Source organism: Brassica rapa, chromosome A03 (assembly GCF_000309985.2).
Source record: "Brassica rapa cultivar Chiifu-401-42 chromosome A03, CAAS_Brap_v3.01, whole genome shotgun sequence".
Taxonomy (NCBI): domain Eukaryota; kingdom Viridiplantae; phylum Streptophyta; class Magnoliopsida; order Brassicales; family Brassicaceae; genus Brassica; species Brassica rapa.
The window spans coordinates 7,403,631-7,418,484 of NC_024797.2; the positions used below are offsets into that span (position 1 = coordinate 7,403,631).

The window sequence follows — 14,854 nt, forward strand, 5'->3', positions numbered from 1 at the left end:
AAATTTTTTTTATTAAAGGATAAAAATACATTTATATTCTTTGATTAATTAATCAAAACATAGGTTTAAAATTAAGAGGTGAAATTTTGTAGAAATAGTTTCAATTTTAAAAAAAAAAAGAATTAAATTTTTTAAAAAATATTTTAATTATTTTTCTTATTAAATATTATTTTGTGACAAAAATTTAGAAATAGTAATTTGAGAGATTGTCCACAAATCTATCTGAGCCGAGCCTTTTCAGTACAACGGGGTATAAATGGAGGCCCATTACTCTAATGTTAGGCCTTGAAATAGTTACAACGAATATTGCGGTGCTGGCTTTCGTACTTTTCCAAATCTTTCGAGAAGTGGACCGCCACCTCCATTTAGTTGACATGTAATAATGAAGAAAAGATCATTCTTGTCCCTTACGTGTCCAAATCTCACCCACACCGAAAGAAGAAGACGATTCGAACTTCGCAATGATAAAGGGACTTAACATTTGACCACGTTTCTTTTTGTCCCAAGGTTGCATATAAACTCTCTCACACTGACCACAACCGCTCACTTCTCACCCTATGGATCCAACTGAATCTCACCCACTCAGATTCCGCCACGTGGTGGCCATGCCTTGGCCCGGAAGAGGCCACATCAACCCGATGATGAACCTCTGCAAACGCCTCGTCCTCCGCGACCCCAACCTCACCGTCACCTTCGTCGTCACCGAAGAATGGCTCGGGCTCATCGGATCCGACCCGATACCCGACCGGATCCACTTCGCCACTCTCCCCAATCTCATCCCTTCCGAGCTCGTCCGCGCCAACGACTTCATCGGCTTCGTCAACGCCGTCCACGCCACGCTGGAGGACCCGTTCGAACAGCTTCTTGACCGCCTCGACTCGCCGCCTCCGACGGCGATCATCGCCGACACTTACGTCCTATGGGCGGTGCGTGTCGGAGAACGGAGGAATATTCCGGTGGCTTCTCTCTGGACCATGTCCGCCACGATTCTCTCCCTCTTCCTTCACTCCGACCTGCTCATAAGTCACGGACATGCTCTGTTCCAACCTTCAGGTAGAAGCTTCACTTTCAGACAACAAAAAGTCTATCCTTTATTACAACGGTAACTGATTATATTGAATCTTTTTATTATTATTATATTGCATTTTTTTTTTAATTATTATTATTGAATCTTTAGAATCAAAAGAAGAGGAGATCGTTGACTACATCCCCGGTTTACCTCCGACGAAGCTCCGGGATCTACCGCCGTTATTCAAGGACTACCAAGTCTTCAAGAAATGCGAGTTGTGTTTCGACGAGCTCCGGAGAGCTAACTGTCTTCTCTTCACTACCGCAAATGATCTCGAACCTACAGCCATAGACTTCTTAACCGCCAAGCTCGATATCCCGGTTTACGCTACCGGCCCATTAATACCCTTTGAGAAACTCTCCGACGGCAGCGAACCGGATTACATCCGGTGGCTTGACGAGCAACCGGAAAGCTCTGTTCTATACGTTTCGCAAGGGAGTTTTCTCTCGGTTTCTGAAGCTCAGATGGATGAGATAGTGGCAGGAGTCAAGGAGAGCGGAGTCCGGTTCCTTTGGGTGGCTCGTGGGGGCGAGTCGAAGCTGAATAAGGCCTTTGAAGGAAGCTCGGGTGTAGTGGTGAGCTGGTGCGACCAGCTTCGCGTGCTGTGCCACGTGGCTGTAGGTGGGTTTTGGAGTCATTGCGGGTTTAACACAACTTAGATGAAGAAGAAACATCAAGTTATAACTTAGATTACGAGGCTAGACAAAATATACCTTTCCAGGTCCCAGTTCATAACTGCTCTTAAGTCCTTTGGATAAGAGCGTCTTTAGTCTTTACTGTCGTCTCCCATTGGATTTTCCATTTTGTTTAGTACATAACTCCTTCACAACTTTTAAATAACGAAACTAAGACATTTTATTTTTAGTCAAATTCTAATTTTGTAATAGTTTGTCCAACAGAGTGAAAATTGTTTTCACCGAGCGGATTAAGATTTTTTTTAGAGTGGGTTAGAAAATAAAAAAGTTGTCCAAACGCAAATTCGTAAAATGATTGATCCAGCGATTCTCTAGAATATATTGGATTGTGGGAACAAAGGCGGATTTTGTTATTTTCCTTGGTGACTACGTTATTTTTTTGGTTGTGAAATAGAAAAAGGAAACTGAAACTTGCAAAAAAGGAAATTGGAAGTTGTCGACTTCCTTTGGAAGAAAAACTCTTTATCATGACTTGCTTTTGGCGGAGAACAACAGACGCGACAAGATTGTTAAAGCATATTATATTCGTGCGTGGAGATGGGGGAAACAGCCTTCTCCTGTGACTGTGAGTGATAATATTAACGCTAAAATAGCTCTTCAACTCGAAAACTTTGTTAGAAGGAATGTTTCTAAAACCCAAAGCATTCATGTACCTGCTGCTGCTCAACTCATGCCCAACAAGACCATCATCGCCTAGTTCTGCTCCTGTTTCCACTACCCCATCTTCTTTAATCTGTGAATCAAGTTCTCTTTATTGATTTTGTAGAGAATTATGTATATTGACTTTTTGTTTTAAAACTATTCGAGAACTTATGCTTCTGCATCTTGCATATAAATCTGTTCTCCTTTTACTAGTTGAATTAAATGTGTATGTGTACAGTTTGAATTATGTTAAACTCAGCCTTGGGTTGACGAGTTAGTAAGTCTTATCACTTATGGATTTAACAGTGTAAGTTTTGTAGGTTGTAGCTAACTATATATATATAACACAATTCACTGATCTTTTATAGTGAATAACTTGACATATATTATTTTATTTGAAGTTTTTTGACATGAATTAACTTGAAGAAAATTCTCAAAATCTCACGATAAAATACAACAACATTGACGACTGCGTCCGAAAGGTACACATATAGCATTATTAAAAGGTGGTCTGTCCACTTCACATCTATCATAACAATCTTCTTTCTTCTTACAAGGTCCTCTGAAATCACAATCCGACCAAGCATCCATAATTCCTGAATTAGCCACCACTAGTGAATGTATATTATATATACATGGTAAGTCATTATTTTAAGTTTCTTACTAATATGTAATACAAATGGTTTTAAGAGAATACTAAGAGGAAAAAAATTGAACTTACGAGTGGATTGAACATCAATGAAAACTGAAGCAATGATTAAAAGAGCAACAAAGTAAAGTTTCGATGATGCCATCCTAAAGTTAAAATTTAAGAAATATAAAATTGATAATGATTATTTTACTACTCACAACATGAATTATCTATCTCTGTGGTTATATATAGCCAAAATTTTAAATAATATAAAGTAACTGTAAGACGTTATAAAAGAAGTATCTTTAATTAAAGTTTTGGTGCGTTTTTGGATTGTACTACACCTATGTATAGTAACATACCATTAGAAGTTAATACCAATTAATTACATTCATTGTCAAATTAGTAAAAACGTAAGTATTCATTATTTTATACAAGAATATACATTAAGATCTAACAAAAAAAAGTATCTCATATATATATATATATATATATATATATATATATATATATACTATTAAAGTATATGATCCTATTGTCTTTTTTACCTTAGCATACCCTTTTATTTACTAACATTGCATATTTCATCAAGAGCAATCAAGTAATATTAATAACACATCTATATTTGGTCATTTTTCGGATCCAGCCTACATCACATCTCTTTTGGGCCATTTTGACCGATTAAAAAATCAGATCCAATTCTCACATTTTTTTTTCTTTAGACCACTGAGTCCAAGTTCAAATAATTTTTTTTCAAATATTCTTAATTATTATTTTTTTTTCTTAATATAATTTAAGCATTCATAAAAATATTAATTTTTTTCATTGAAAAGTATAAATCTTTATTAAAAGTATATAATTTTTTTATTAAAATATTAACCACATAATAAAATAAATTTATCAGAATTATACCAACTTAATTCATTAAAGAAATAAAATTTAATTTTTTAAACATAAATAGTCATTTAAAATGAAATACAATAAATAAAAATAAAAAATTTAAGTTTTTTATAAAATAAAACACAAATATATGAAAATATGACATTTACAAGGCTAGACAAAATATACCTTTCCATGTTCCAGTTCATAACTGCTCTTAAGTCCTTTGGATAAGAGCGTCTTTAGTATTTACTGTCGTCTCCCATTGGATTTTCCATTTTGTTTAGTGACAACATAACCCCTTCCCAACTTTTAAATAAGGAAACTAAGACATTTTATTTTTAGTCAAATTCTAATTTTGTAACGACAATAGTCTAATACAAGTCCAACAGAGTGAAAATTGTTTGGGAAAATTGTTTTTTTAGAGCAAAAAAATGGTAATTATGTCCCTTTATACTAATCTACACTACTTTATGTCCCATTAGACTAATTTTTTTCAAAATGGCAGTAATGCCCTTAAAATTGTAATTTTTTATTTTTTTTTCATTTTTTTTTATTTTTTTGTTCCTTTTTCGTTTTTTTATTTTTTTAAAAAAAAATCGATTTTTTTTTTCAAAATATAAAAGTGAATATTCTCAAATATTTTGTTTCCATATTTTTAGGAACTGTTTTTTTATCCGTAGAATACAACTAATATGTAGAAATCGGTTTCTACAGTTTTTTAGAATTATAGTAATGTTTAGAGTTTGATTTCTACATGTTTTAGATTTATAGTAAATCTGTATAAGTCGGTTTCTACGTGTTTTAGATTTATATTAATGTGTAGATTTTGATTTCTAAAGATTTTAGAACGATAGGTTAAGCGCGGAATGTGTATTCTAAATATTTTTAGAATACTCCTATTTACGTAGATCACGTATTCTAAACATTGTAGATTCAATGAAAAAAGTGGATTTCGTTTTCTACTTCGTAGAATGTCATTTCTATTTTATTTAGAACATAATATGAAACTAGATTTTGACCCGCACGCCCGTGCGGGTCTATTTTTTTTAAAAAAAATATGATGATATTTGCTTCTTATGTCACTATTTAGGGTTGAGTAAAAAACTTGAATTCGAAGATTCAAACCGATCTTAATCCGAATAAGTAGTACTAAATCCGAACCAGAATTGATTAAATATCTGAATTATTCAAAATTTTGGTATTTGAATAATTGAAACCTAATCCGATCCGAACCGAATTATTTTGGGTATCCAAAATAGATTTATATACTTATATATATGATACTTTTAAGTTCGCATAAATGCTTGAAAATATATACAAATAATTAAACGTAAATATCTTAAATAGTTAAAAAAATACTCAAAACTCTAAAAATACTTAAATAATTATTAATTCTCTATCCAAATATTTAAACCAAACCTATTTAAATTGGTTATCCAAATCAGAACCAAATCTTCAAAGATCTGAACTGAACACGAAATCCCAAAAAGACCCGAAAACGAATCCGAACGTCCACCCCTAATCACTATTATATATATCCTATATGTGTTATCATAGGTTACAAAATATGTGTTATCATATAACTAATCGTATTTTATACGTACCATCAAATAAGTTTTCTTATAATTAATAATATTTTATACGTACAATCATATAAATAATCACATATTATATTTTAAAACTTAATGTGAAATATAAAACCATAATTTAAGTTGGTGTTTGAAATTGGATTTTGTATTGTATTTTTATTATATATATTTAAAAAATTATAATAGTTATTGGAAAATATGTTAGTAAAAATCAAATTTTGAATATATGTATATTTTTGAATGAATTTTTGATATAAATTAATTTTAAATTATTATTTTGATTTGAATATATATATCAAGTAACATAGATCCATTACTTTTTAATATAATGTAATGGACTTTCAATTTTTTTTAGTAGCATAAGCCCTTTATTGTTTTTTCTAATTTACTGCTATCCATGTTTCCAAACAGTACTATTTTTTAACTACTATTCATATTGCCAAACAATCCCAATGTGTACTTCAACTTTAATAATATAGATTTATAATTTTAACTTTTTTATAATTAGAAAAAATATCACTAAGTTCATATAGGTATTTTATCAAAAGTTACAATTTTTCCAAAATTTTTTTGTTTGTAAAACTATTTATTAAATTTATTTTCAAAAATATTAAAAGGTGTTATAGGAAAATATGACACAAAATATAGATTAGTCTAAAGAGACATAGTTACCATTTTTTTGCTCTAAAAAAAACAGTTTTCCCAAATTGTTTTCACCGTGCGGATTAAGATTTTTTAGAGAGGGTAAGAAAATAAAAAAAAAAATTGTCCAAAAGCAAATTCGTAAAATGATTGATCCAACGATTAGAATATATTGGATTGTGGGAACAAAGGCAGTTTTTTTTTTTTTGAAAAAGACAAAGGCAGATTTTGTTATTTTCCTTTTTGCTTGGTGACTCCATAATTATTTGTTTGTTGTGAAACAGAAAAAGGAAATTGAAACTTGCAAAAAAGGAAATTGAAAGTTGTCGGCGCGTTATCCGTATATGTATGTGTATATATTTGTTGTGACGCTTTCTAAACAAACATTATTCGCTAATTCTCTCAGATTTCACTTCACTTAGGGTTTCTTTCTTCTAAGCTTAGAGAATCCATCTTCAACTGTTTGCAATGGCAGGACCAGATTTGTTCTTTGTTAAGCTTCTCGGCAAAGGTTCGTTTGGTTCGGTCAGTCTCTATCAAGGCGTACGCTACGACGGCGCTATGGTCTCCGTAGCCGTCAAAACCTCGGACAGTCAACATGCGGAGTCTCTATTCAGAGAGGTTCAAATACTGTCTGAATTCAAAGGGTGTCCGAGAATCGTCCAGTGCTACGAGACAAGAGTGGAAGCAAGTCTCAACCGATTTAATGGTAGCGTGGAGTACAAGATTCCCTTGGGGTACGCTCCTGGTGGAAGCCTGATGAGTTTCATCAAAAAATTCAAAGACAATAAGCTGCCTGATCCTCTGATCAGAGACTTTACTCGTATGCTTCTCCAAGGCTTAGCCACGATCCACGCACACGGTTACGTTCACTGCGACCTCAAACCAGAGAACATCCTCGTTTTCCCTAGCTACGCCTACAAGAACGGCGCGTGGAGATCTTCTTTCGAGTTGAAGATTTCTGATTTCGGCTTGTCGAGAAGGGAAGGAGACAGTAGCTGGTGGGAACCTAATCATCCGTTCGCGGGAACATCGATCTACATGTCTCCGGACTCGGTTTCTTACGGAGAGACAGGGAAAGACCTCGACTTATGGTCGTTGGGGTGCTGTGTACTGGAGATGTACACTGGGGAGGGACCATGGTGGCATAAGCACTATGAAGTGGATGATCTCATGAATGGCCAAGAGCCGCTGATTCCGAGTTACCTTCCTTTCGAAGCAAAACTCTTTATCATGACATGCTTTGCGCCGAGAACAAAAGATGCGACAAGGTTGTTGAGGCATATCTTCGTGCGTGGAGACGATGAGAAGAAGATGACACAGCCTTCTCCTATGAATGATAATAGCAAAGCAAAAATAGCTTTGCAACTGGCGAACTTTGTCAGGAACAATGTTTCTAAACCCCAAAACATTCGTGTACCTGCTGCTGAAGTCTTACCTGACAAGACCATAATGGCCTAGCTTTGCTCCCTGTTCCAATACTTTTTCTTTAATCAGTAGTTCATCTCGTTTATTTTAATTGATTTAGTAGAGAATTGTGTATATTGACTTTTTGTCTACAAACCAATCTGATACTGCATCTTTTCTTCTTCTTATTATATATATATATCTTTTCTCCTTTGATTAGTTGAATTGAATGTGTATGTGTATAAGTTCGCTTGGAGATTGTTTATTTCTTTAAATTGTATAACTTCCATGATTATCTGTAATCACACTTAACTTAAGTTTATCCTAGCTTTAACTTGGAGGTAACAGAACTGTTGCAGGAGGAATACTCAATCAACTATTTCTTTAATGGGATGTTGGCAAGTAGACTAAAAGTTGTATAATACAGATTCATATTCAACTGTTGCGAAAAATAACAATTTTTGAGCATTGATATAACAATTTTCCAAATTTGGGGTTTTGTCGTTTACAACAAGTCAACAACATAAGTTACAGAACACCCTGAACAGAGTAATTTTCACAAACTTGTGCGTAACCTTAAGAAGCATCCAACTTTATTTTGTCATGAAACAACGAGATGTACCTTAAGGTGAATGAAACGGGTTGATTTTTGGTATACAGAATGTTCTGTACTCAAAGTAGAACACAGTATCTTCCAACAATGCATGAATTTTTTTGCTGTAGCTAATCCTTCATTGGGCATTAAAACTCTCTATCCCCTTGACATGGTTTAGAGGCATGAACCTTTGCTGCAGCTAATACTCAAATGGGCATAACCGCTTTAAACACATGACCAAGAGATCCTTGTCCGAGAATGGCTGTGAACTTTTGTGTTGCCTTTTGAATATCCCTAAAGAACTTTTGCAAAAATTATTTTGTTTTTTAATAATAAAATTATAATTAATTTTGACAAAATAAATATATTTATATAAAATTTTGTTAACTTTTTTTCTAAGTTAGAATGAAAACTGGGCAATAATTTTAAAATTGGACATTTTCATTGTTTTGGAAATACTTCACTAATCATGGCCGTTCCAAAAAATGATTTGCCGGATTATTAAATCACTTATTTTAAGTTATATTTATTTTATGTTTTTTTTTATTTTAGTTTGGTATTTTTATTAGTTTACGCAAGTTTTATGTAAAATTTCTTATGGAATATCATATTTATTTTTATTATTTTTGATATTATTTAAATATAAAATAAAAAAATTCAATATTTAAAAGATTATTCTATAAATTAAAAAGTTTAACTCCAAAGTAGATTAATTGCTACATATGGAGTAATTTGAATTATTCTATCCATTACTCTATTTTGAAATTAAAAATAGAAAGTGGTTGGAGTAGGGGTGTCAAAATGGGTCATGACCATGGGTTGACCCAACTCAATTTGACCCATTAACCCAAATGAACTGTTTATTTTTGATCCAATGGGTTAATGGGTTAATAGGTTAATGGGTTAACAAGTTAATGAGTTTATTGGGTTGGGTCAACTCTGGCCATTTTGTTTTCAATTAAAAAAAAACATGAGTAAACCGCTCAATTCTAAGGTTTGATAGAATTGGAAAATCATGAGTTTCTCAAAAGTTCAATCATTTATTCGGTGGTAAAATGCGTTTCCCGCCAAAACCGCGAAAATACGTTTTTTCGCCAAAACCGCAAAAACGCGTTTTCCCGTCAAAACCGCAAAAACGCGTTTTTCCGCCAAAACTACAAAAACTCGTTTTCTCGCAAAACCACGTTTTCCGCCAAAACCACCAAACGCAATTTTCTGCCAAAACTGAAAAACCAGTTTTCCCGTAAAAACGCGTTCCGCCAAAACCGCGTTTTCCAGCCAACCGTTGGAGCATATTTTATTCTAAAATGGTGTTTGGAGTAGAAAATAAAGTAATTTTGGAGATATCCTAAGCCATGATGTGGTGATTACATATAAACAATTATTAAAATTTAAATAAGTTTAGATAAATTTAACATTTTGGAATCTTAACCAATAGTCTTTATATGATGATTTATGAATGTAAATATTTTTTAAAAGATTTAATTATACATAAATATGATTTTAATTAAAATTATCTTATTTTGTGGTTATTAAATAAAGTTACAATATTTTTTTGAATAAGCTAAATATTTATAAAAATGTTTAAATTTTCCTAATTTAAGCTAGAAAATTTATTATACTTTTAATTTTATTATTTTTAGTATATTAACATAATTATGTATTTTGATTTAAAATTTTTGGTATGTAACCAAATTTATCTATTATCTTATTTTAAGAATATTAACAAAACCAAAAAAAAAACATTGTTAAAAAAAATTTAGCTATTATTTTATTTTATGAATTTTACCAAAACAATTATCATTAAAAAATTGTACATGTCATAATATAATGGAAACATGTCATTTTCACTAATCCATGTCATTTTGATAATGAATGTGTTGATGGTACATAACTAATAACTAAAATAATAGTCAGAAATAATATTTAGGGGATAACTTAATATATTTTTATTAGAAATTTTATTTTAACATTAATTAAATATAAGAAAATCTTCAAAAACTCACGATAAAATACAACAACATTGGCGACTGCTTCCTTTGTGTACACATGTAGCATTATTAAAAGGTGGTCTGTCCACTTCACATCTAGCATAACAATCTTCTTTCTTCTTACAAGGTCCTCTGAAATCACAATCCGACGAAGCATCCATAATTCCTGAATTAGCCACCAAAACATTAAATGTATATATGTAAGATACAAATGATTTTATATAAAATAAAAAGAGAATACTATGAGGAAAAGAAAACTTACGAATGGATTGAACACTACTAACAAGAGCTGAAAGGATAATTAAAAGAGCAACAAAGTAAAGTTTCGATGATGTCATCCGGAATTAAACGTTTTAGCAATATAAAATTGATAATGATTATTTTTTATTACTCACAACATGAATAGTCTATATATCCGGTTTTTATAGCCAAAAATTTTAAATAATTTATAGTAACTGTATCTTTTAAATTTTAAAATAGTATAAATATATTAAATTTAGAGATTGTTTTTTCCAATTGTACATACACATCGTATAGTAACAAATATTAGAAGTTAATTAATAGAAATTATTAAAGAATCATAGTCAAATTATTGAAAAATATAAGTACTCATTATTTAATACATGTATATACATTAAGATGCATGCACTTATTGCTATAAATAATCTATATTTAAAATATTAGTAATATCATAATATTGTATATCCATGTTTAAAAATAGTTAATAAAACATTGCCATACAATTTCCGTATATTTCCAAATACTTTTAAGTATTTTGATTTATCTATCTATATATTATTTGAGAAATGAATTTACTTAGTTATCATGTTCTTCATGATTTTAGGTTGAGTTATTATTTTTAATAAAAAAAATTAAACTCGATGATATCTTTAGTGAATAATCATATAATTTATTATTTAACTGATTACAAATTAATATTATAAAAAAAGATCTCAAAAAATAAAAAAATCACATGTTGAAAAAAGAAAAGACAATTCCATGTATTTATTCTGTGTTTATCTACATATTTTTTCTTATTATTAATTTATAATTGATACTATATATACACATATAATGATTAGCTTTATAATTATACTAAAATATTTAAAATAGTTTTATAAGAAATAACAAAAAAATATTTATATTTGTTTCTAAATATAATATGTCACGGCTTATTTACTTTTACTAAATTATTAAATTTATTTGAGTATTAAAATCTATATTATTATTTGAAAAGTGAATTTGCTTAGGTGTCATGCTATATATACACATATAATAATTAGATTTATAATTATTCTTAAATATAAAAAAATAGTTTTATAAAAAATAAAATAAAAAGTGATTTATATTTGTTTGTAAACATAATATGTCATGACTTATTTACTTTTTCTAAATTATTAAATTTTTTTGATTATTAAAATCTATACTAGTATTTGGAAAATGATTTTCTTATTTTTCATGTTCTTCATGATTTTAGGTTAGGTTATTATTTTTAATAAAAAAATTATTCAGACTTATTAAAGCCGTTGACATCTTTAATGAATAGTCATATAATTTATTATTTAACTGACTACAAATTAATATTAAAAAAAAAGATCTCAAAAAATAAATAGATCACATGTTAAAAAAGATCTAAGTATTTACAAAATAGAAGGACAACTAAAAAAAAAGCCTTTTATTTTAATAGTATAGATTTACATTCATTAGAAATAAAAACTAAACTAAATTATCATTATAATTATAGAATAATAAATTTAATATAACTATAACTACTATTTTAGGGTGGTTTCCCTTCTTTGTCATGAATCTAAGCATTGTAAATAAATATTTTCCAAGAGTAAATTGAATCTAGGTTATAGTAATTATAGCTGCGACCCCTTTATCACTAGACCAATTCTACGTTGGTAACTATCCATTTTAGTTATATACATGTTACCAATTTTGGCTATTTAGATTTTTTATTCAAAAATGCTTATGGACAATAAATACAATAAGTCAGCTACTTTATCGTCGGGCCACCTGTGGTCTAGTGTAGTCGTAGAATAGTATCCTGCCACAAAACAGATATGGGTTCGATTACGGCTGGTGCATGAACTGTTGTACAGCAGTGATGATACTGGGCTTTAGCGATGGTTGGTCCATCGTTTTAAAAACAAACAATCTTAAGATTTTGTCATCAATGAAGTGTTGCCCTTTCACTTTCAATAACTGAAATTTTAAACAAAGATACTTCAAACATATATCGTCGTGCTAAGTGTTACATAAATATTCGATAACAAAACATTCAAATTCCAAACATAGCAGCAGAGAGAGTCTCAAGCACTGATGTTTTCGACGGTAGCACTTTTATCTACTCTCTTGAATATCCCTGCAATCACCTGTTGTTTGAAATGCATAAAACACACACACACACAACTTGGACGAAGAACAAGAGACTTCAATCTATAACTTAGATTACGAAGCTAAGAAAAGTATACCTTTCCAGGTCCCAATTCATAGCTGCTCTTGATTCCTTTGGATAAGAGTGTCTTTACTGTTGTCTCCCATTGGACTGGAGATGTCACCTGGCAGGTTTCAACACCCTTTTGAGTCTTTGTTTTATAAGCAATACATAGAGCTCTAATGAAGTACTGCTTTTTTTAACCTGGCGTGCAAGTATCTTCTTGATTGTGTCTGGATCTGCATGAGGCTGTGCATCCACATTGGAGATCACTGGGATCCTTGGACTTCTGATCTCCGTCTCCGCCAATGCAGCTTCTAATCTAGACACTGCTGGTTCCATGAAACTTGTGTGGAAAGCCGCTGCAACAGCTAGCCGAACCTACGCACACCCCAACAACCATCATGTTTCTTTTTAGCCTCAATGAAGACGGGCATAACATAAGATAAAGCTGAGAAGATACCGTCATTCAAGCCTTGAATGACTTAGCTTTGGCTTCAACAACTTCGATTCCCTTAAGACCTCCAGATACTGCGTAGTTACCCTGTATTTGAACAAATGATTTTCTACAATTCTAGAATGCAAAATGACTTCATGAAGGATCTATATATATATATATATATATATATATATTACCGGACATAAGTAATTTGCGATCTGAACTTTGTCAGCTTCATCTACTTCCTGATTTGCTGCATCGCATAGCTGTTGAACTTTTTCTGAGTCCAGCCCTATGATACTAACCATGGCACTCTTAGCAGCATCCGCAGCCGCCTAAAAAAAAGGCATTTAATTACAGACTAAGTGAATAAACAGCTGTTCAGCAAAACAAAACACCAACCTATCAATATGCAAAAATAAAGTTTATAAAATCTTTACCTGCATGGCTTCTCCTCTAAGTTTTACAAGCTTTAGCCCATCCTCAAAGCTTAAGAATTAAAAATAGAAAAGTAAGGCAATGGTGCAGACATGACAAAATAACATGTGTTTCATACAATAATATATGGGAATCTCACCACCATCTTTCAATTTAGGAGATATTGATTCAGCTATTAACAAACCATTTTTTATAACCCGATATCCAGCGAGCCTAGGCCCAACCGACTAATCCCATGAGATTTATCCACCGGCGCCAGACACCCATTGTTCGCAATGGAAATTAGATACCAATGTCGTCTCGCCACACAAGCGGGTACATCTGAGATGGTAGGTTTGCAAGCCCACCTTACCACTCGACCACGCTTGTGTGGAGAGACGGCATTGACGCTTTTCATAGGCTACTTAACCTCATAATTAATTATGTGATTTACTTTGGTTGGAAGTATTGTTCACTTGAGGCAAATGACAGACGTGGCTCACGTTCTTCAATTAATTGACCCTTTTAATTAGTTTCATACTTAATTAAGTTTCAATCATAAGTAAAGACCAAAAGAATCTTGTGGCACGCACGAGGCTTATTCATTTATAGTAGAATGTAAATAAAAAAAAAACTAATTTCTTAATTAATCGATTTCGGCGCCGCTCGTACGTAGTCGGTGCCCGAAACCTCCGTGTTATGAAGCTTCCTCATACGTCCTTACTCCATTCTTTTTGGGGCATTAATCATTTGAAGAATGGGTTTTAATCAAAATAATTGTAACAGCGTCATAATTAACATCGAATATAACGTACTACTATACTATACATGGTGTAGTTCACATCTTACATTTTTTTTGGTTAAAACACATCTCACATTTTTGTCTTTTCGAGATGAAAGATGTGATAAAAAGCTTGATAACTTTTTAAAAGACAAATACTTAGGTTCACCCCTATAGTGAATGGTTAAATTCACCTCACTATTTATAACCAACCAAAATGCCATGTAAGATTAATTAAAAAAAGTAATAAAATTAAAAAATAAATAACTCAGAAAAACAACACCGATATTAAAACCGTCCGTAACAACCAAAACTCTAAAAATCAAAAATATAAACCCTAAACTTTAAACCCCAAATCATAAACCCTAAACCCCAAATCCTAAACCCTAAACCCAATACCCTGAATCCTAAACTCTAAACCCAAAATCCTAAACCCTATATTCTAAACTCAAAATCTTAAACCCAAACCCCAAAACTCTAACCCTAAATCCTAAATCCTAAACCCTAAACCCAAAACACAACCCTAAATTAATCCCTAAACTCATTACTTGATCATGGTTCGGGTTTATGGTTTAGAGTTTTGGGTTTAGGGTTTAGAATTTAAGGTTTAGAGTTTAGGGTTGATGGTTTAGGG

At 31.6% G+C, this 14,854-nt stretch overlaps 5 protein-coding genes across 5 annotated transcripts; 2 read left to right on the plus strand and 3 right to left on the minus strand.

Annotated features, from left to right (window-relative positions):
* The first annotated feature begins 299 nt into the window (after positions 1-299).
* LOC103857295 (UDP-glycosyltransferase 87A2) lies at positions 300-2,585 on the plus strand. Its single transcript, XM_009134467.3, has 2 exons — positions 300-1,053; positions 1,178-2,585. The coding sequence occupies exons 1-2, from the start codon at positions 558-560 to the stop codon at positions 1,726-1,728; spliced, it is 1,047 nt and encodes a 348-aa protein (XP_009132715.2). The 5' UTR covers positions 300-557; the 3' UTR covers positions 1,729-2,585.
* A 159-nt stretch (positions 2,586-2,744) lies between these two features.
* LOC103857296 (putative defensin-like protein 271) lies at positions 2,745-3,507 on the minus strand. The gene is made up of 2 exons (XM_018657066.2): positions 3,128-3,507; positions 2,745-3,002 (listed from the first exon to the last, which is right to left on the minus strand). The coding sequence occupies exons 1-2, from the start codon at positions 3,198-3,200 to the stop codon at positions 2,848-2,850; spliced, it is 228 nt and encodes a 75-aa protein (XP_018512582.1). The 5' UTR covers positions 3,201-3,507; the 3' UTR covers positions 2,745-2,847.
* A 2,550-nt stretch (positions 3,508-6,057) lies between these two features.
* Positions 6,058-8,400, plus strand: LOC103857297 (mitogen-activated protein kinase kinase kinase ANP1). Its single transcript, XM_009134469.3, has one exon. It carries the CDS (start codon positions 6,619-6,621, stop codon positions 7,609-7,611), a length of 993 nt encoding a protein of 330 aa, XP_009132717.2. The 5' UTR covers positions 6,058-6,618; the 3' UTR covers positions 7,612-8,400.
* A 1,677-nt stretch (positions 8,401-10,077) lies between these two features.
* LOC103857298 (putative defensin-like protein 271) lies at positions 10,078-11,208 on the minus strand. Its single transcript, XM_018657570.2, has 2 exons — positions 10,406-11,208; positions 10,078-10,309 (listed from the first exon to the last, which is right to left on the minus strand). The coding sequence occupies exons 1-2, from the start codon at positions 10,479-10,481 to the stop codon at positions 10,155-10,157; spliced, it is 231 nt and encodes a 76-aa protein (XP_018513086.1). The 5' UTR covers positions 10,482-11,208; the 3' UTR covers positions 10,078-10,154.
* A 393-nt stretch (positions 11,209-11,601) lies between these two features.
* On the minus strand, positions 11,602-14,829 carry LOC103857681 (malonyl CoA-acyl carrier protein transacylase). The gene is made up of 6 exons (XM_033286679.1): positions 13,463-14,829; positions 13,220-13,357; positions 13,047-13,127; positions 12,788-12,964; positions 12,621-12,707; positions 11,602-12,521 (listed from the first exon to the last, which is right to left on the minus strand). Exons 3-6 carry the CDS (start codon positions 13,050-13,052, stop codon positions 12,459-12,461), a joined length of 333 nt encoding a protein of 110 aa, XP_033142570.1. The 5' UTR covers positions 13,053-13,127; positions 13,220-13,357; positions 13,463-14,829; the 3' UTR covers positions 11,602-12,458.
* Between the last annotated feature and the right edge of the window lie 25 nt (positions 14,830-14,854).

What these genes read in the sequence shown, in the direction of transcription:
- LOC103857297 (XM_009134469.3), top strand. Translation starts at nt 6,619, where the DNA reads ATGGCAGGACCAGATTTGTTCTTTGTTAAGCTTCTCGGCAAAGGTTCG.
- LOC103857295 (XM_009134467.3), top strand. Translation starts at nt 558, where the DNA reads ATGGATCCAACTGAATCTCACCCACTCAGATTCCGCCACGTGGTGGCC. An exon ending in TGCTCTGTTCCAACCTTCAG is followed by an intron (nt 1,054 to 1,177) that starts GTAGAAGCTTCA and finishes TTGAATCTTTAG; the next exon opens with AATCAAAAGAAGAGGAGATC.
- LOC103857296 (XM_018657066.2), bottom strand. Translation starts at nt 3,200, where the DNA reads ATGGCATCATCGAAACTTTACTTTGTTGCTCTTTTAATCATTGCTTCA. An exon ending in CATTGATGTTCAATCCACTC is followed by an intron (nt 3,003 to 3,127) that starts GTAAGTTCAATT and finishes TGGCTAATTCAG; the next exon opens with GAATTATGGATGCTTGGTCG.
- LOC103857298 (XM_018657570.2), bottom strand. Translation starts at nt 10,481, where the DNA reads ATGACATCATCGAAACTTTACTTTGTTGCTCTTTTAATTATCCTTTCA. An exon ending in TAGTAGTGTTCAATCCATTC is followed by an intron (nt 10,310 to 10,405) that starts GTAAGTTTTCTT and finishes TGGCTAATTCAG; the next exon opens with GAATTATGGATGCTTCGTCG.
- LOC103857681 (XM_033286679.1), bottom strand. An exon ending in AGAAGATACTTGCACGCCAG is followed by an intron (nt 12,708 to 12,787) that starts GTTAAAAAAAGC and finishes GAAACCTGCCAG; the next exon opens with GTGACATCTCCAGTCCAATG. An exon ending in ATGAATTGGGACCTGGAAAG is followed by an intron (nt 12,522 to 12,620) that starts GTATACTTTTCT and finishes TTCAAACAACAG; the next exon opens with GTGATTGCAGGGATATTCAA.